This window comes from Piliocolobus tephrosceles, chromosome 7 (genome assembly GCF_002776525.5).
Source record: "Piliocolobus tephrosceles isolate RC106 chromosome 7, ASM277652v3, whole genome shotgun sequence".
In the NCBI taxonomy this organism is placed as follows: Eukaryota; Metazoa; Chordata; class Mammalia; order Primates; family Cercopithecidae; genus Piliocolobus; species Piliocolobus tephrosceles.
This window is the reverse complement of record NC_045440.1, coordinates 143,902,889-143,924,120: the sequence shown is the minus strand read 5'-3', so window position 1 is coordinate 143,924,120 and position 21,232 is coordinate 143,902,889. Positions and strand designations below refer to the sequence as shown.

General features: G+C 49.4%; 1 protein-coding gene across 1 annotated transcript in view; it reads left to right on the top strand.

Annotated features, from left to right (window-relative positions):
- Positions 1-787: 787 nt before the first annotated feature.
- TRAPPC9 (trafficking protein particle complex 9) overlaps positions 788-21,232 on the top strand; it is a 697,716-nt gene continuing 677,271 nt past the window's right edge. Inside the window, exons 1-2 of the mRNA XM_026454561.1 lie at positions 788-929; positions 7,795-8,388. Coding sequence (XP_026310346.1) covers positions 7,805-8,388 — 584 coding nt within the window. The 5' untranslated portion in view covers positions 788-929; positions 7,795-7,804. The remainder of the gene's footprint in view (positions 930-7,794; positions 8,389-21,232) is intronic.

The window sequence follows — 21,232 nt, the reverse complement described above, 5'->3', positions numbered from 1 at the left end:
TTTATTGTTTTGGAACCCAGAGGGTTTTAAATCCTTAAATGGCTTCTGCCCGCACTTAGCAAGCTTGGCGCCTTGGCACTGAACTAACGACAGCTGTCCTAAACCCTGTCGCCTCTTTGGAGCCTTTTATGTGGATGGATTGTTGGGGCCCTCAAAGTCGGGAGTGCCATGGTGCCAGCTGGGGATCAAGACCGCGCGCCACAAAGAGGGCAGTCGAACCAGACTGGGGCTCGCACCTTACGTGTCTCCCGGGCCCTGCGATGCTAGAGGCGCTCCCAGGTCGCTCGCGCCACGGTCACCCAACCTGAAAAGGGGGGTCACGACCGTGGGGGTCATGGGGGGGTGCCGGGAGTATCCACAGTGGGTTTCCGCGGGGCCTCCACCCCGGAGCTTCACAGAGGAAGTTTGAGCTGCGCGCCCTGAGGGACTGGTAAGCGGCGGAGACAGGACTGGGCCTCCTTCCAGCTGCGCTGCCCCAGGTGCAGAAACTTTCCTCCCAGTCTCCGCTCTCTTGCCCCGTCCCTCTCTGCCTCCTCCCTCCATCTCCCTCCTTCCCGACTCCTCCTCCTCCGTCCTTTCTCCCCTCCTTTTTCTCTCCCTCCTCCTCCCTCTCCCTGTCCCCTCCCTCCCTGTCCCCGATTCCCTCCCCCTGTCCCCTCCATACCCTGTCCCCTCTTCTCTCCCTAGCTCCTCCTCCCTCCTTTCTCCCTGGCTCCTGCCCCCTGGCTTCCCTCGCATCTCTTGCAAAACCCGGGACGGATCGCTGGCCCGTGCCCGGGCCCGGCCTCCGCGCAGACGCAGGAGCAGCGCCGGCTCGGCCGCTAGTCGGAAACGCCAGCCCCGAGCCGGGGAAGTGGCCGCAGAGGCTGCTCGGTCCCGCTGCCCGCCAGGTCGTGGGCTCCCGCTCCGGGCCCGGGGCCACCGGCTGTGTAAGTGCAAAGCGGGGGGGCTCCCGGTCAGGCAATTCGGGCCGGCTGCGGGGAGGGCTGGCTGCGCGGCTGGCCGCGGAGTCGGCGCGTCCCACGGAGGGGCTAGCCCGGTCCTCACCTGTCCGGGCCGAGCCCGCCACACCTGTCCGGGTCCGGTGCCCGGCCGAGGTTCAGCTTGCACCTGCTCGAGGCGCCCTGGCTCCTGTTGGCGCTCTGCTTACACCTGTCCAAGGCGGTGTCCACACCCGCTGAAGACCCGGCGGACACCTGTCCGGGACCCGGCCCACACCTGCTGCCTGGGCCGGCTCTGCTGTCCCGAGCCCGCGGCGGGGTCCCCTTCCCCTCTGCGCCTCCGAGCTGTCTCCGCCTGACTTCCCCTCCCGGGCCGTCCGCAACGCCGGAGACCCCCGCCCCTGGGCCTGGCTACGCCCCCTGGAGCCCGCGGGGTCTGGGACACGCGGCTGGGGCTTGGGGACCTGCACAGCCCACGCCCCCGGCGCTTTCCCCGCCCTGCGCTCCCGGGCTTCTCCTCTAGCCCTTTCCCTCTCGTCTCGTGGATTCAAAGTGCCTCCGATCTAGCTGGGCGGCATCAGGCGGTACTCTGTGGGATAAGCGCGCTGTCAACTCCAACTTATCCCAGGGAAGCGTGGGGAGAGGAAATGAGCCTGCTGGCCTGTGGTCTTCTCCCTGTCAGCCCACCCCACGCCCCTCCACCCCTACGGACCTTCCCAACGTGAATGTCTGTTAACCGAAAGTTTTCCCGTGTTAGGATGCATTGTCTGTCTTCAAATGCTTCTATAGAGAGAGGAATTAAAACGTTGGAAGCAAGGCCCAGTTGGAAGGTACCGGGGAGTGACTTGCCTTCCATCCCCCACGGCCCTAGTTTAAACTGGTGACTGTCCAGTGTTTCTGAGGTAGTCATAGCTACCTATGACATCTTTATTTGTTAACATGAAACAGAGCATCGGATGAATGATATTGGAGGCCCAGGTACATTGCCGTCCTACAGATCTGGCTAGGTTTTGTTGTGTGTGTTTGTTCGTTTTTTTTTTTTTTAATTGTGTGGAAGACCAGTAGTGTAGAGGGAAAAATAGTTGTCTGGAAACATGTAAACAATGTTTCAGAAATCTAGTGTGTCAAAAATAACAGCTTCATTGAGCCTCGATTACCTGCCATAAAATCCACTGCTTTGAAGTGTACAATTCAGTGACTTTTTTTTTTTTTTTTTGAGAAGGAGTCTCTCACTGTCGTCCGAGCTGGAGTGCAATGGCGTGATCTCGGCTCACTGCAACCTCCGCCTCCCGGGTTCAAGCGATTCTCCTGCCTCAGCCTCCCGAGTAGCTGGGATTACAGGTTCCTGCCACCATGCTCGGCTAATTCTTTTTTGTATTTTTATTAGAGACGGGATTTCACTATGTTGGCCAGGCTGATTGCGAACTCCTGACCTCGTGATCCACTCATCTTGGCCTCCCAAAGTTTTGGGATTACAGGCGTGAGCCACCGAGCCCGGCCAATTCAGTGATTTTTAATATATTCACACTTGGGTAACCATTGTCATTCCAGAACATTTTCATCACCCCAGAAAGAAACTCCATACCCATTAGCAGTCACTCCTCATTTCCCCCTCCCACAGTCCCTGGCAGCCACCAATTTACTTTCGATACATATAGATTTGCATATTCAGGGCATTTAATATTAATGGAATCATACAACATGTGACCTTTTGTATTTGGCTTCTTTCACTCAGCACAATGCTTTCAGAAGTTTTTCACGTTGTGGCTTACATCAACACTTTGTTCCTTTTGTGTCTGAATAATATCCCATTGTATGGATTTAACATTTTGTGTATCAGGCAGTTGATGGACATTTGTGTTGTTTTCACTCCTTAGCTATAAAGAATAATGCGTGCCTGGCCGGGCGTGGTGGCTCACGCCTGTAATGCCAGCACTTTGGGAGGCTGAGGTGGTGGATCACGAGGTCAAGAGATCGAGACCATCCTGGCCAACATGGTGAAACACCCTCTCTACTAAAAATACAAAAATTAGCTGGGCGAGGTGGCGGGCGCCTGTAGTCCCAGCTACTCGGGAGGCTGAAGCAGTAGAATCCCTTGAACCTGGGAGGCGGAGTTTGCAGTGAGCCGAGATCGCACCACTGTACTCCAGCCTGGCGACAGAGTGAGAAAACAAACACACAGACAAACAAGAATAATGCTGTGCCTGTAATCCTAGCACTTTGGGAGGCTGAGGCAGGTGGATCACCTGAGGTCATGAGTTCAAGACCAGCCTGGACAACATGGCGAAACCCCATCTCCACTAAAAATACAAAAATTAGCCGGGCATGGTGGCTCACGCCTGTAGTCCCAGCTTCCCAGGAGGCTGAGGCATGAGAATGGCTTGAACCTGGGAGGTGGAGGTTGAGGTGAGCTGAAATCCTGCCACTGCACTCCAGCCTGGGTGACAGAGCAAAACTCCGTCTCAAGAAAAGAGGAATAATGCTGCTATGTACATTCCTGTACAAGTTTTTGGTGTGGACGCATGTTTTCAGATCTCTTGGATTGCTAGTTTTATGGTAGCTCTATGGAGGAACTGCCAAGTTGAAGATATGTATTTTTGCTGTTTTAATACCTGTATTAGCTTAGTCTCAGATACCAGAACTGGCTCAGTAGCTGGCGTCTTTTTTTTTGTTGTTGTTGTTAAGAGTCTTATTCTATCACTCAGGCTGGAGTGCAGTAGTGTGATCTCAGTTCACTGTAACCTCCTCCTCCCTGGGTTCAAGCGATTCCTGTGCCTCAGCCTCCCAAATAGCTGGAATTACAGGTGTATGTCACCATGCCTGGCTAATTTTTGTATTTTTATTAGAGAAAGCGTTTTGCCATGTTGGCCAGACTGGTCTCAAACTCCTGACGTCCTCAGGCAGTCCACTCGACTTGGCCTCCCAAAGTGCTGAGATCACAGGTGTGAGGTCAGGTGTTTTTATTTTTTATTTTTTAATTTTTTGAGAGGGAGTCTCACTCTTATCGCCCAGGCTGGAGTGCAGTGGCACGATCTCAGCTCACTGCAACCCCCACCTCCTGGGTTCAAGCGATTCTCCTCCCTCAGCCTCCTGAGTAACTGGGATTACAGGCATGCACCCCCACGCCTGGCTAATTTTTTTGTATTTTCATTAGAGACAGGGTTTTTCCATGTTGGTCAGGCTGGTCTCCAACTCCTGACCTCAAGTGATCTGCCTGCCTTGGCCTCCCAAAGTGCTGAGATTACAGGTGTGAGCCACCACACCTGGCTGATTATGCTGCTTTTTAGATGAGACGATACTTTTTATTTTTTTTTTGAGACGGAGTCTCGCTCTGTCGCCCAGGCTGGAGTGCAGTGGCCGGATCTCAGCTCACTGCAAGCTCCATCTCCCGGGTTTACGCCATTCTCCTGCCTCAGCCTCCCGAGTAGCTGGGACTACAGGCACCCACCACCTCGCCCGGCTAGTTTTTTTTTTTTTTGTATTTTTTTAGTAGAGACGGGGTTTCACCGTGTTAGCCAGGATGGTCTCGATCTCCTGACCTCGTGATCCGCCCGTCTCGGCCTCCCAAAGTGCTGGGATTACAGGCTTGAGCCACCGCGCCCGGCCACTTTTTATTTTTAAATTATTTTTATTTATTTATTTTTCTGAGATGGAGTCTCACTGTGTTGCCCAGGCTGGAGTGCAATGGTGTGATCTTGACTCACTGCCTCCTCCACTTCCTAAGTTCAAGCAATTCTCCTGCCTCAGCCTCCGGAGTAGCTGGGACTACAGGTGTGCGCCACCACTCCTGGCTAATTTTTGTATTTTTAGTAGAGACCGGGTTTTGCCATGTGGACCAGGCTGGTCTCGAACTCCTGACCTCAAGTGATCCTCCCACCTCGGCCTCCCAAATTACAGGTGTGAGCCACCATGTCTGGCCGAGATGATACTTTTAAAATACGGCCCTTTCTTCATCTGCGGTGGGCCGCACTCTCCTCTGTAGAATGAAGGCTTCAGTGTTTCTCAACTTCTGTTAAACCCATGCCTGCTTTTGAGAAACATGACCTCTCCAGTCTCCCCTGCTCAGTATTTTGATATGTCCTCCGAGGGGTGTTATGCCTCTTTGTTGGAAGATGATGTGATTTTGGTTCTTTCCAAGGTGGTTTTTGTGTGCAGAAAAGACTCTTCAGGGAATCATTGTGAGGACAGGGCAGGAGAGAGTAGGGCATCGTCCTTAAGAGCATGAGCACTGGAGTCGGGGACTTGGGCTGAGTCATACACATAGAATATACTTGTGAACCATTTAGATCCTGGGCAGAAACAAGACATGTTGGGAGGCTAGGGTTTCCTTTTCTTTAAATATAATTTTGTCCATACTCCCCTATCCATGTGCATTTTTGAAGTTTATAGTGCTGGGGTTGCCGTGTATAGTCCATTGTGGGATCTGCATATTCAGAATGGGATAGCCCCCAACACGCAGTCCTCCTCTCAGTGCAGGGTGAGAGGCTTGCCATTAGAATTTCACAGAGGTCTTGTGGCTATGTCATTTTAATCTTAGTGTCTCACCTGGGAGGGTTACTGCCACGATCTCTGCAGTCAGGCTTTGGTGACCTGAAGGTCATGCAGTTTTGGGCTTCCTATTTAAGAAAAAGAAAACAAAATTAAAAATGCAAAATTAGTTGGGTGCAGTGGCTCACGCCTGTAATCCCAGCACTTTGGGAAGCTGAGGCGGGTGGATCAGAAGGTCAAGAGATCGAGACCATCCTGGCTAACTCAGTGAAACGCTGTCTCTACTAAAAATACAAAAAATTAGCCAGGCGTGGTGGCGGGCGCCTGTAGTCCCAGCTACTTGGGAGGCTGAGGCAGGAGAATGGAGTGAACCCGGGAGGCAGAGCTTGCAGTGAGCGGAGATCCCGCCACTGCACTCCAGCCTGGGAGACAGAGCGAGACTCCGTCTCAAAAAAAAAAAAAAAAAAAAAAAAAAAGCAAAATTAGATAGAGGGCCATGGAAGGGGCCTGAAGCTGAACCCCATTAGCTCATAGTACAGCTGCCTCTGGCCATGGGGACCAAATACCCTGAGGACGTGTGAGCCCGTTGATGGGGACAGTGGAGGTGTGTATATAGAGAGCTCATTTAATCTCCCTCACCTTTAAAAAAATTTGACTTTTTATTTGAGACTGTAGTAGTTGTAGCTCCATGTGTATTTGTCAGAAATAATACCGAGAGATCCTATATACCTTTTGCCCAATTTCCCCCTGTGGTGCCATCTTATAAAACCATGGTACGTTATCACAACCAGAGTGTTGACTTGCTGACACCTTGAGGTATGTGTTACTATCCTCATTTTTATTCACGATGGAACTGGGGTTCAGGGAGGTGCACAGGCTTGCTCCAGGTCACCCAGGTCGTACGTGTAGAGCTGGGAGTTGAATATCAGCCCTGACTTCCATGCAGTGGGGTTCCCATCCTGACGGTCTGTGGGCTGGGGCCAGCATTCATTCCATTGTCCGTTTGTTTGTTTGTTCACTAATTCCTTCAACAAACATGTATTGAGGATCTCCTATGAGCCAGATTCTTTCATGTGGGTCATCTAATTTAATTTTTCCCCAGCTCTGGGGAATCAGGTAATAACGTTTTCTTTTGATATCTGACAAAATTGGCTCAGAGAGGTTATGGCAACTCTCCCGTTTATAAAGGAGCAGTGGTATATTTGCGTAATCTCTCCTTGTATGTTAGGCACAATGCTAGGCCCTTTACATTCGCAACCTCCTCAATCCAAATAGAGTTTTATAAGGTAAGTTCTTTTTCTTTTAATTCTGTTTTTTTTTTTGAGATGGAGTCTGGCTCTGTTGCCCAGGCTGGAGTGCAGTGGCACGATCTCGGCTCACTGCAAGCTCTGTCTCCCGGGTTCATGTCATTCTCTTGCCTCAGCCTCCCAAGTAGCTGGGACTACAGGCACCCGCCACCACACCCAGCTAATTTTTTTGTTTTGTTTGGTAGACACGGGGTTTCACCATGTTAGCCAGGATGGTCTCGGTCTCTCCTGACCTCGTGATCTGCCTGCCTCGGCCTCCCAGAGTGCTGGGATTACAGGCATGAGTCACCATGCCCCACCTCTTTTTTTTTTTTTTTTTTTGAGATGGAGTCTCACTCTGTCACCCAGGCTGGAGTGCAGTGGCACGATCTCGGCCCACTGCAGCTTCCACCTCCCAGGTTCCAGCAATTTTCCTGCCTCAGCCTCCTGGGTAGCTGGGGTTACAGGTACGTGCCACCACGCCCGGCTAATTTTTGTATTTTTAGTACAGGTGGGGTTTCACCATGTTAGCCAGGCTGGTCTCAAATTCCTGACCTCATGTGATCTGCCAGCCTCGGCCTCCCAAAGTATTAGGATTACAGGTGTGAGCCACCGTGCCCAGCCAAGACAAGTTCTATTATCACCACTATTTTGTAGCTGAGGAGTTCCAGGGAGCCCAGAATTCAAATCCAGATCTGACTGCATGGTGGATTTTTCTTAATATCCTGTTGAGGGGATGGGGGAGCAATTACACACGTGTTTATTCATTCACTCAACAGATATTTTTGAGCACTGACTCTTACTACTCCTGGTTAGGTAGTGGGAATAGAAAGACAAGAAACAGCCCCATTTCTGCAGAAGCTCCAAGCTGATGCCGAGGGACTGAAGGTCAACAGTTACAGCATTGTGATCAGAGCTGTGACAGCCACGTGTGGAGCCCTAAGACCTGTTGACGCTATGGCTTTCCTTGGGGCTTCCCCTGCCTCTGGCTAGTGAAGGTCAGAGTCACTGCCTCCCAGAGTGGGCTGTCAGCTCTCAGGACTCTGCGTCTCACAGCCTCATTTCTTCTCTCTGAACAGGGACTTCAAAATGAGTGTCCCTGACTACATGCAGTGTGCTGAGGACCACCAGACGCTGCTCGTGGTGGTCCAGCCTGTGGGCATCGTCTCCGAGGAGAACTTCTTCAGGATCTATAAGAGGATTTGCTCTGTGAGTCAGATCAGCGTGAGGGACTCCCAGCGGGTCCTCTACATCCGCTACAGGCACCACTATCCACCTGAGAACAACGAGTGGGGCGACTTCCAGACCCACCGCAAAGTCGTGGGCCTCATCACCATCACAGACTGCTTCTCGGCCAAGGACTGGCCGCAGACCTTCGAGAAGTTCCACGTGCAGAAGGAGATCTATGGCTCCACGCTGTATGACTCCCGGCTCTTTGTCTTCGGGCTGCAGGGGGAGATCGTGGAGCAGCCACGCACCGACGTGGCCTTCTACCCCAACTATGAGGACTGCCAGACAGTGGAGAAGAGAATCGAGGACTTCATCGAGTCACTCTTCATTGTGCTGGAGTCCAAGCGTCTGGACAGAGCCACAGACAAGTCTGGGGATAAGATCCCCCTTCTCTGTGTCCCGTTTGAGAAAAAGGATTTTGTAGGACTGGACACAGACAGCAGGTAAGTTTACCTAGAGACCCAGGCCCCTTGGCTTCCCTACATCAGAAAGGGAAAGCGCATGGCAGAATTTTATTGCAGCAAGGAGTAGAAAGGTGTTGTCCATTGGTTTTTAAAACTAATGACTTTCTGTCAGAATCTGTTTGAGTGCTGCTAAAAAACCAAACAAAAACCAGTGACTTTTAAAGACAGAGACAGCCTTTGGTTTGGGGGAGTCTTTTAGAGTTGTCGTGTACACTCCCCTTTTTTTTAGTGGGGCTCCACTTGTGGGACTCCTGGAGCTCTGTCCCATACAGCAGCCACAGCCAGTTGTGGCTTTTGAGCACTAGACACGAGGCTAGTTTGAGTTGAGATGGGCTGTGAATAAAACCCATGCCAGATTTTGAAACTTACTTCTGCAAAAGTAAACTTTCTTGCTAATTTTTTTTTTTTTTTTGAGACAGCCTGTCTCTCAGGCTGGAGTGCAGTGGTGCGATCTTGGCTCAGTGCAACCTCCACCTCCCGGGTTCAAGTGATTCTCATGCCTCAGCCTCCCAAGTAGCTGGGACTACAGGCATGTCCCACCGTGCCTGGCTAAGTTTTGTATATTTAATAGAGATAGGATCTTGCCACATTGGCCGGGCTGGTCTTGAACTCCTGGCCGCAAGTGATCCGCCTGCCTTGGCCTCCCAAAGTGCTGGGATTACAGGTGTGAACCTCTGTGCCTGGCCAACTTTCTTGCTAATATGTTTTATATAGATTACATGTTGAAATGATAGTATTTTACCTATCTTAGGTTAAATAAACTATATTTTAAAAATCAGTATCAACTGTTTCATTTTTACTTTTAAAAATGTGGCAGCTAGAAACTGAAATTTACTTATGATGTGGCTTGTGTTTTATTTCTGTTGGACAGCACTGTGCTAGAGCACAGTTTGAACACTTAATTCAGTCTCGTCCCTTTGGTTCACAGATGAGAGGGTGAATCTGGAGAGGTAAGGGCTAGGTCCTAGCTGAGCTAGAAGTAGAGCCCATGTCTCCTGATTGCCAGGCTGTGCACCCTGCGTATGTGGCTACCTTTTCTCTCCTGATGGCCACAGTGTCGAATTCCTCACTTACAGAGCAGCCAAGCACAGGTATCGGGTGCCAGAAATACCACCTGGGAGCTCCTAAACAGCTACCTTATACAAATGAAAAGTATGTTTGTTCTCTCTGCGTACAAGGAGTGTTGGATAGAGCAGGGAAAGGTCGGCTTCCCATCTTGCCTGTTATTAAGTCTAAAACTGTATTTCAAATCAGAATTTCAGATGAGCTCTTCCTCGCCACTTCCTTCCACTCTCTGCTCGCTGCTCTGTCTTGCCATGGTGGCTGTTCTGCAGAGCTGGATGAGATGCAAGCCTAGGCAGCAACTGTTTGCCAAGAGGGCGTCCCCATTTGCCAGGGAAAGTGATGTGTCACTGTGTCAGTCACTGGCCTCCGGGCTTGGACAGGGCTCTCCCTCCTCCTGTGTAGGATTGGCTGATGAGCCACAGGTGAGGATTCAGTGATGTCATGTGCATGCCACCACAGTGCCTGCTGCAAAGTAGGTGCTCAGTATGTTTCTAAAATTTATCTAAGGTCAAACGGTGTCTTTCTGGTTGTTGGTAAGTATGAGGAGAAATGATCAGAGAATTGAGACACAGTAGTCTAAGTCCAGCCCTCAGAGTTGGAAGCATAGAATAGCCTCAGTCACACCTGCCTGTGGTGCTTTGCAGGGTCTGGAAGGAAGGAATTTTCATTTCTTCACCCAATGTGCATATTTGGCTTCAGGAAAGGGAAAGGCATGCCGTAGACCTGCTCTGTATTGAATCCTCACGGCAGCCCCGTGATCTACGCCGGGTTGCTGTGCTGGCTGATGTGGGGCTGAGGCAGCAAGGTTTAGAGACCTGGGCAGCCAGCGAGCAGCAGAGCTGCTACAAGCACCAGGTCTGTCTCTGAGGCCCAGGGCCTTTCTACCTCACCTCGTTGCCTTCTGCTGCGCCTCCTGTGCCTCTTGAAGAGCGCACACTGCTGTCCAGCCAGCAGGCACCTGCGGGAGTCATCCCTGATAAGGTGTTGCTCTCTGCTATGCACAGCTTGGCGGCCACCTGCGAGGTTGGCAGGGAAGTGGCCTGCCCCTGCTTTACAGAGAAGGGGTGAAGGGTTGAAGCTCACAGGCAGCATGGGTCAGGAACCCCGCTCTGACCCCTTGACTCATGCCTTCCTCCTTTGCCACATGGGCGCCAGTGACATTTTTCAGTCACCCACTTCTCGGCTGTGAGGTTGCAGATCCACCTTCGAATGCCAGGTCTTTTTTGCCTTTTAAAATCTGTGCTCACAACCCCGCAGGAGGAACGGGAGTGTGCTGCTACGCAGTGCGTCACACGTGGTGGATAATGACTGACAAGTGTTCGTTGAGAGCCTTCATATGCCAGGCATGGCTCCAGGCACTGAAAATACAGTGGCAAATACAGCTGCTTGCTCACTGTAGTGGGACAACCGCAATTAGACGTCAGTTAGCATTTGAAGTTCAGTGAGATCATGACACCAGTGAACTCAAATAAAATATATCCTCCTCTTGTAATGGGTAACCTGTTGTTGCTTTTGTTTCTCCATGGTTCGCCAATTTTTTTTTTTTGAGATGTCATCTTGCTCTGTCACTCAGGCTGGAGTGCAGTGGCGCCGTCTCGGCTCACTGCAACCTCTGCCTCCTGGGCTGAAATGATTCTTCGTGCCTCAGCCTCCTGAGTAGCTGGGATTACAGGCGTGCACCACCACACTTGGCTAATGTTTGTATTTTTAGTAGAGACAGGATTTCACCATGTTGGCCAGGCTGGTCTTGAACTCCTGACCTCAAGTGATCTGCCTGCCTCAGCCTCCCAAAGTGCTGGGATTACAGGCGTGAGCCACAGTGCCTGGCCGATTCTCTAATTTTTGAAGGAATGATTTGGTGCAGGAATAGAGCCTTGCTCTCCCCTGCAACTCTTGGTAGGAGTGAGAAAGTGTCCAACCTGGAACGGGATAGTATTGGGTAGCTCAACAGGAAATGCCCAGATGTAAGTCCAGTTATGGTTTGACACACTGACCATGCTGATAGGCCCCCTGACAGATCATTCTCCCTTCAGGTCCTGGACTTCCCTGGGACATGAGGTGCAGGTGTAATTTACTTACAAGCTCACATGTGCCCCTCATAAAAACCCATGGCCCGTTCTTGTCCGTGTAGTGTTGTAGCTATCAAAATTATTTCTGTTCTTACATGTTTCTAATTTTTGCTTGTTCCTCTTTCTTTTCTTTTTCTTTTTTTCTGTCATACTGCCCTGTGAGTGTGTTATTGGGTGTGAAAAGGTAGGCTGTGAACATGTTGCATTAAAAATAGCTAGATTTCCCTCTGTGCTGCCTTCTCATAGCCTTCACTGCTTTAAAAAACAAACACTGCTGCCTAAATCTTATGTTAACTGGATAGTCTTTTCATTTTTTTTAAATATGTTTTTTAATTTTAGCTTTTTTTTTTTTTTTAGCACGTAACCCATTGGCGTTTGGTGTTTGCTAAAATACTTGCTCTGGGGGACCTTGTTCAGTCTGTAGCATTTAGTGACACATGAACCTTTATTCTTTTGTGTGTTTGTTTTGAGGACGTGAATTGCTGATGGATTTAGGCGGCTGTAGGGGGTTTTCCTGGGATAGCTTCACTGCTTGATCCTGGGCTTCTGAGCGAACGTTTTCTGGCATGTGATTCCCGGCTGTGGCTGTGGGCCGTGCATGAAGGCAAGGAGCGCTGGCGCTGGAGTGTGCTAGTGGCCAGGGGAGCTGCGGGAGGGCGCGGCTGCCCGTCTTTTCTTTTGCTTCTGCCTTGAGCATGCCATTTCTCGTTTCCTTCACCTCAGCAACTTTCCATCATAAAGGAGACATAGGCCATTCTAAAACCCACATCAGGCTGGGCGCGGTGGCTCACACCTGTAATCCCAACACTTTGGAAGGCCGAGGTGGGTGGATCCCCTGAGGTCAGGAGTTCAAGACCAGCCTGGCCAACATGGTGAAACCCTGTCTCTACCAAAAATAAAAAAATTAGCCGCGTGTGGTGGCATGTGCCTGTAATCCCAGCTTATTCGAGAGGCTGAGGCAGGAGAATTACTTGAATCCAGGAGGCAGAAGTTGCAGTGAGCCGAGCTCATGCCATTGCACTCTAGCCTGGGCGACAAGAGCAAAACTCCATCTCAAAATAAAAACCAAAAAATCTCACCCCAGTCTTTTGCGCCCCTTATGAGGGCTCAGGGGCAATTTGTTTAAGTGTCAGGGAAATAGGGCCTTCTAGTTCACTTGGATCTTGTAGACACAAGGCCCTGTGTCAGTGACTGCTGCTTCCTTTTTGCTTCTGCCAGTGAGCATTCAGAACCGGAGAGGCAGTTCGCCCGTAGCTGTTGTACAGGCTCTTACCTGCCCAAGATTTTCCATTTAACCTCATGTAGGTAAGACATAGCTGTGTCTACCTCTTTTTTTTTTTTTTTGAGACAGAGTCTTACTCTCTCACCCAGGCTGGAGTGCAGTGGCACGATCTTGGCTCACTGCAAACTCTGCCTTCTGAGTTGAAGCGATTCTCCTGCTTCAGCCTCTCAAGTAGCTGGGATTACAGGCACGTGCCACCACACCAGGCTAATTTTTGTATTTTTAGTAGAGACAGGTTTCACCATGTTGGCCAGGCTGGTCTTGAACTCCTGACCTCAAGTGATCTGCCTGCCTTGGCCTCTCAGAGTGCTGGGATTACAGGCATGAACCACAGCGCCAAGACGGTGTCTGCATTTGTTGACGCTAATGTCCCTCACTGGTGGCACATCATTTGTGTGCATTACTGATCTAGAGCCTCCAACACCAAGGGCAGCCCTGCAGGACACTCTTTGGCTGGCCTAGTCCCCTGTGGTTTCATCCCTCTCAGGGCAAGGTTCTCACTCTGTGACCTGCTGCCACCACCTCACTGCCCAGGGGCCTTGTTTCTTCTTTAATGCTCTGGTCCAAGTACCAACACTTTCATGCTTCGTTTCTTTGTCCCAGCTGAGACAGGCTGGGCTTTCTGAAAGATTTCATCACATTCTAGGGTGGCGGAACAGAAGAGACATGAAGGTATTAAGTACAGGAAGTCGTAGCTGTCCAGCTTGGAAAATGCAGGGCAGGGATCCGGTGGTGGCTGGTTTATCCCGGGCTGTGGGCCTTTCCTGCCGCCACTGGCTCCCAGGATCGATGGGGACAGCCTGGCCTGGGCTCCCTCCTCCCCGCTCTCCTGGCAGCCGAGTCTCTGAGTTCACAACCCAGGTACTCTCCTGGACCGCAGGCCATTCAGACTTCAGACCACAGGAGAGTCCTGAGTCCTTGTTCTGGGCTGTCCTCTCCGCCTCCTGTGTGAGAGACAAGTGCCTTTCCTAAGTGACCTGTGCCAGGAGAGACCTCCCTGATTAGCAGGTGCCCTCCCGGGGTGACTCAGCACACATTTACAGGAAGCTTGTGGTGTGCTGTGCTAGGTGCTGGGGCACCAAGCTATGATATACTGTGGAGACAGAGATGGGGAACAGATGATGGACAGAAGGGAGAAATCTGTCTTGAGAGTGTGACTCAAACAACACGGCACCCAGTGGGCTGTTTCTTACCATGGGGAAAACTGGGAGGCCATGGGGGAAGTGTCGACTTTCTTTTGATCTTTTGTTTTTGAGACGGAGTCTCACTCCGCTGCCCAGGCTGGAGTGCAGTGGCCGGATCTCAGCTCACTGCAAGCTCCGCCTCCCGGGTTCCCGCCATTCTCCTGCCTCAGCCTCCGGAGTAGCTGGGACTACAGGCGCCGCCACCTCGCCTGGCTAGTTTTTTGTATTTTTTTAGTAGAGACGGGGTTTCACTGTGTTAGCCAGGATGGTCTCGATCTCCTGACCTCGTGATCCACCCGTCTCGGCCTCCCAAAGTGCTGGGATTACAGGCTTGAGCCACCGCGCCCGGCCTGGAAAGTGTTTTTTGAGATGCCCGTTGGGCATTCAAGCGGAGACATTAAAGAGGCAATCGGATGTGAGTCTGGAGCTCAGGGGCAGGAGGGGGACTAGGGAGCCACATGGTTGTTGGCCTATGTAGCCTGTGTTGAAAATCCTGAATGTGGATGAGCTGAGCAAGAGCGAGGGAGAATGCAGATGGAGGCAGGAGGAAGGCCCCGGGCTGACCCCTGGGTGCTTGCCATGACCAGGAGACTGGAGGACAGCTCAGATCCTTTTTGTCTTTTTTTTCCCGAGATTGGAGTCTCACTCTTGTTGCCCAGGCTGGAGTGCAGTGGTACCATCTCAGCTCACTGCAGCCTCCACCCCCCCGATTCCAGTGATTCTCCAGCCTTGCCTCCTGAGTAGCTGGGATTACAGGCATCTGCAGCCACGCCCCACTAATTTTGTGTTTTTAGTAGACATGGGGGTCTCACCATGTTGGCTAGGCTGGTCTTGAATGCCTGACCTCAGGTGATCCACCTGCTTCAGCCTCCCAAAGTGTTGAGATTACAGGCGTGAGCCACTGCTCCTGGCTGGGGTTTTCTATGTTATTCCATGGAGTTTGGGGTTTTAGGTGCAGCTGCCACTTCTTCTAAAGGTGCTGGGAGTGGGGCTGCTACTAAAGAAATCCGAAGGGAATGATGTGGCCAGATTTGCCCTTCACCTCCTCTGTCCTGGCAGCAGGATGGAGTCCCAGCTGAGCAGACTGTCTTTCCCATGGACCCAGAAGGGCAGATCAGGAAGGGCATCTTGAGGAGAGAGGCGCTGGGGAGTTGGGGGAGGGACTGTTGGATAGTTCTGGAATAGCTCTTTTTAACAAAAGATAAAAAACAAAAAACAAAACCCTCTTATGAACATTGCTAGTTACTATCGAGGAAGCAGTTCTTTTTTTCTTTTTTAGACAGAGTCTCACTCTGTTGCCCAGGCTGCAGGGCAGTGGCATGTTCTCAGCTCACTGCAACCTCTGCCTCCCAGATTCCAGCAGTTCTCCTGCCTCCCTCCCGAGTAGCTGGGACTACAGGTGTGTGCCACCATGCCTGGCTAATTTTTATATTTTGTTTAGTAGAGACGGGGTTTCACCATGTTGCCCAGGCTGGTCTTGAACTTCTGAGCTCAGACAGTCCACCTACCTTGGCCTCCCAAAGTGCTAGGGGGCAGTTCTTCTTTGACACTTCTAAGTGTAAGGCACTATGCTGAGTGGATACGAGGACAAATAAGACAGCCTATCATCAGAGGCTTAAACCTGACTATGGGAGTAATACAAGTTTAAAAGGGGAGAAGAGGGGAAACGAATATGACTATACATCAGACACCAGTTAGCCACCCACCTACCTATTTCATTTATGTTGCACTGATGCCACCTGAAGCAGATGGTAACAGGCCCAATTTGCTGAGAGGAAGCATTCTCAGAGGGGTTAAATAATGAGTCCAGCGTCACCCAGCTAGTAATGAAACAGCAGGATTCAAACTCAGGTCCTTCAGACCTTAAATAAATGCATGTTCTCTCTCCTAATTATGCTACCTTCCTCTTATACTTGGAAGACTAAAGTAAATCAGTTTCTGAGCCTTTCAGAAAAATTGTCAAAAGAACTTCTCTTGCTTAAGTGCTGCAGATTTATTTCACAAAGCTCTGACTTCCTTGATAGTTAGGTAGCGTCAAAGTGTTTTACATCCCAGGGAGATAGGTTTTTCATTTTGCTTTTACATTGATGTGGTTGCAAATAATGCACATATGCAAAATAAAATGTAGACACTTCTGAACTTTTAATGAGAACTTTTCAGTTCTCTCTCTTTTTTGTTTTTGAGATGGGGTCTGGCTCTGTTGCCCAGGCTGGAGGGCAGTGGCATGATCCCGGCTCACTGCAACCTCTGCCTCCTGGGCTCAAGTGATCCTCCCACCTCAGCCTCCCGAGTAGCTGGGACTACAGGCATGCACCACCACACCTGGTTAAATTTTTTGTATGTTTTCATGAAGACGGAGTTTAACCGTGTTGCTCAGGCTGGTCTCGAATTCCTGAGCTCAAGCAATTTGCCTGGGATTACAGGCATGCTGTGTAATCCATGCAGGAATTACAGGTATGAACCACCATGGCTGGCTTCTTGCTCTTTCTTTATCGAGTGATGTTTTAATATTCAAACTTTAACATAAAAACATTCAGATGGAAGAAATCAACACTAACAATTTGTTTTCAGTTTTTCATTAGGCAAGATATAGTACAGTTAATGGTCCATAAAGCATCTGAAACTGAGTATAAAATGTTGCATTTCTTTTTTTTCTTTTTTTCTTTTCTTTTTTTTACTTTCTGTTTAGGGCTCTCTTGCATTTTTTATTTTTTTATTTATATATTTTTTGAGACGGAGTCTGTCTCTGTTGCCCAGGCTGGAGTGCAGTGGTGCGATCTTGGTTCACTGCAACCTCTGCCTTTGAGACTGAAGCCGTTCTTGTGTGTCCAGCCTTTGAGTAGCTGGGATTACAGGTGTGTGCCACGGCACTCAGTTAATTTTTTTTTTTTTTTTATATGGAGTCTCACTCTTGTCGCCCAGTCTGGAGTGCAGTGGCGCGATCTCGGCTCACTGTAACCTCCACCTCCCAGATTCAAGCAATTCTTCTGCCTCAGCCTCCTGAGTAGCTGAGATTATAGGAGTGTGCCATCACGCCTGGCTCATTTTGTACTTTTAGTAGAGACGGGATTTCACCATGTTGGCCAGGTTGCTCTTGAACTCCTGACCTCAGGTGATCCGCCTGCCTCGGCTTCCCAAAGTGCTGAGATTTCAGACGTGAGCCACTGTGCCCGGCTGCTCTCGCATCTTAAGGTTGTCTGCTTTGGCACTTTAATTCTACCATGTGGGCACCTTTTAGTATTCTTATTGTATTTACATCAGGCATGTAGTCAAAAGGCTCCCCACCGGAAAATATTGTAGTGCAAAATTATGGGCTGTAGCCATTATTTAAGTATACAAAGACTTTTTTTTTTTTTTTTTTTTTTTGAGACAGAATCTCGCTCTGTTGCCCAGGCTGGAGTGCCGTGGTGTGATCTTGGCTCACTGCAAGCTCTGCCTCCTGGATTCACGCCATTCTCCTGCCTCAGCCTCCTGATTACCTGAGACTACAGATGCTCGCCACTATGCCCAGCTAATTTTTTGTATTTTTTAGTAGAGATGGGGTTTCACCATGTTAGCCAGGATGGTCTCGATCTCCTGACTTCGTGATCAGCCCACCTTGGCCTCCCAAAGTGCTGGGATTACAGGCGTGAGTCACCATGCCTGGCCCTTTTTTTTTTTTTTGAGATGGAGTCTCGCTCCATTGCCAGGCCAGAGTGCAGTGGTGCCATCTCAGCTCACTGCAAGCTCTGCCTCCCGGGTTCAAGTGATTCTCCTGCCTCAGCCTCCCAAGTAGCTGGAACTACAGGTGCACCCCACCATGCCCAGCTAATTCTTGTATTTTTAGTAGAGATAGGGTTTCACCATGTTGGCCACGATGGCCTCGATCTCTTGACCTCGTGATCCGCCTGCCTCGGCCTCCCATAGTGCTGCGATTACAGGCGTGAGCCGCCTCACCAGGCCTAAGGACTTCTTAAACTATGTAATACCATCCCCAACCTTGCAAAAGACATTCCCTTTATCCAGGTTCCCTTGGATTTTAATTGAAAACTGTTGTTGTTGAGCAGCTTTAGCTTTTCTTTGGATTTGAATATAGAAATTTCTTTGCAGATAAATTGTTTTTTGGACTAGAATACCAAGCTCTTGTTTTCCATAAGCCATATAAATAGTACCAAAATCACAAACATATTAAGCATTTTCTTCTTCTTTTTTTTTTTTTTGGAGACAGAGTCTTGCTCTGTCGCCCAGGCTGGAGTGCCGTGGTGCAAACTCAGCTCACTATAAGCTCCACCTCCCGGGTTCACACCATTCCCCTGCCTCAGTCTCCCGAGTAGCTGGGACTGCAGGTGCCCACCACCACGCCCGGCTAATTTTTTGTATGTTTAGTAGAGACGGGGTTTCACCGTGTTAGTCAGGATGGTCTCAGCCAGGATGGTCTCAATCTCCTGACCTCATGATCCGCCCGCCTCAGCCTCCCAAAGTGCTGGGATTACAGGCGTGAGCCACTGCCCCCGGCCCATTCTCTTCTTTAATCTGATTAAGAGTCATGAAAATAATACAGCCTATATCTTTGATTAAATTTAATTAGTGTAAGTGCAGAAAGGAAGTACAATTTGGGTGCCTTCTGTTACAGTGTTTGAAGCTATGTAATAGGTGTTTTTTGCAGCTTCCAGAAAGGATGCATCTCCCTTTTTCAGCCGAGACTGTCAGGTTTTTTGCCTATAATTTAATTATTGCTTTTTTTAAATTAAAAATATTTTTCTTTTACTTTTTTAAAAAATTATACTTTAAGTTCTGGGGTACATGTGCAGAATGTGCAGATTTGTTACATAGGTATACATCATTCTTGCTTTTAGAGCATTATGGATTAGGGGATTATCCGATTCTTATTAATTTTTCTGTCAATTCTTAATTCCAGTTTCTTTTTTTTTCGAGACGGAGTTTCGCTCTTGTTGCCCAGGCTGGAGTGCAATGGTGCGATCTTGGCTCACCACAACCTCCGCCGCCTGGGTTCAAGTGATTCTCCTGCCTCAGCCTCCTGAGTAGCTGGGATTACAGGCATGCTCCACCACGCCCAGCTAATTTTGTATTTTTAGTAGAGAGGGGTTTCTCCCTGTTGGTCTTGAACTCCCGACCTCAGGTGATCCGCACACCTCGGCCTCCCAAAGTGCTGGGATTATAGGCATGAGCCCTTGCACCTGGCCTCTTTTTTTTTTTTTGAAACAGAGTCTTGGTCTGTAGCCGGCTGGAGCACAGTGACGCAATCATAGCTCACTGCAGCTCCAAACTCTTGGGCTCAAGGGATCCTCCTGCCTCAGCCTCCCAAGTAGCTGGGACTGCAGGCCTGGCTAATTTTTAAAATTCTTACACAGACAGGGTCTTCCTGTGTTGCTCAGGCTGGTCTTTGACTCCTGACCTCCAGCGATCCTCCCATGGCAGGCTCTCGAGTCCCTGGGATTACAGGCATGAGCCACCACCTGGGATTACAGGCATGAGCCACACCTGGCTCATTTTGTTTTTATACAATTTAAAATATTTGTATGGTTTTATTGTATCATGACTTTCATATGAAAAACTATAAGAGTATTTATGACTTCTTTTTGTAAAAGTCCTGTTTTCAAAACAAATTGTTTATCATAATGTTTGCACTTTTAAAAACAAGTTATTTATTTAATTTAGAAGATGCTACTAGAAAAATATTTTTGAAATTTTGTGGGTTATGTTTTGCTACAGCAGGTGTACACTTTTGTGAAGTTCATGTGAAGATGTAATAATGTACTCCTTTCTTATTCTTAAGAGACAGGATCTTGGTCTGTTGCCCAGATTAGAGAGCAGTGGCAAAATCATGGCTCACTGCAGTCTCGAATTCCAGGTCTCAAGTGATCTTCCTGCCTCCACCTCCTGAGTAGCTGGGACTACAGGTGGGAGCCACCATAAGAACACTTAACCCAAAGTGCAGAGGTTGGAGTCAGGGAAGGCTTCTTTGAGAAACTGGTCATTGAGAGGAGCCTAAAAGAGAGTTGAAGTTGGGAGGCAGATGGAGCCTGAGGTCGGGGACTTCAGCATTGCAGCAAGGTTGCCTGTGGAGTGCAAGGGCACAGTGGTAGGAGGGGAGGTCAGAGCTGTGGGAGGGGCTGGCTGTGGACTACATGCCTCTCCCTACGACTGAATTGAGCATCCTGTGAAAGGTTTGCAGTGCAGGAGGGACACAGACTAATTTGTGCTTTGGGAAGGACACTCTGGCTGTGTGTGTATGGCAGCAATGAAGGGGAAGGGGGTGCAGAGTTGGGAGTCAAGACGAGGTGGAGGCTGCTGAGGTGACTGCTGTTGGGATGGGAGGAGCAGCTCAGATGCTTTGTTTTCTTTTTTTTGTTTGTTTTTGTTTTTTTTGAGACGGGGTCTCACCCTGTCCCCCAGGCTGGGGTGCAGTGGCGTGATCTCGGCTCATTGCAACTTCTACCTCCCGGGTTCAAGTGATTCTCCTGCCTCAGTCTCACGAGTAGCTGGGACTATAGGCACCTGCCATCACACCCAGCTAATTTTTTGTATTTTTAGTAGAGACGGGGTTTCACCGTGTTAGCCAGCATGGTCTCGGTCTCCTGACCTTGTGATCCACCCGCCTCGGCCTCCCAAAGTGCTGGGATTACAGGTGTGAGCCACTGTGCCCTGCCAGATGCTGTATTTTCTTATGGGGAGGGTCTGTTAGCAGGGGCCATCCCGACACTGCCTTGGACCAGGAAGAAAACAAACGAAGGCTGGCATTTCTTCTTCTTTCTGCATCTGCCTTACATCATGATCTTTATTCAAAACATATGTAGAATGGAAAAGCTAAATTCCAGAGCAACAAAGAGTTTGTTGAACTCGTTAGAGTTAGACATGATAGGATTTAACATTATATTGAGATGTGTCAGTAACATTCATTTACTTAAAACATCACATCTTCTGGATTTCCAAAGGAGTTTTATTCTTGATAAGACTGCTTTCTTGATGAGGGAAAGTTTAATCCAGCTGCAGTTTTTCCTTTTAAAAAAATCATCTGCCTTAAGAAATATAACATTTAAAGATTAGAAGTATTTAAAAATGATAAAAGGAATATTTTGGTACAGTTGCTTTGGCTTCTGAGTTGATAGGGACTCAGAAGCCTTTGCATTATTTACTAGCGTATCATTGCCAGTGTTTAAAGAGCTGTTAGTGAGCAGCCCAGGCCCTGCCCTCTGAACGCTTTCCTAAACCTTGCCCTGAAA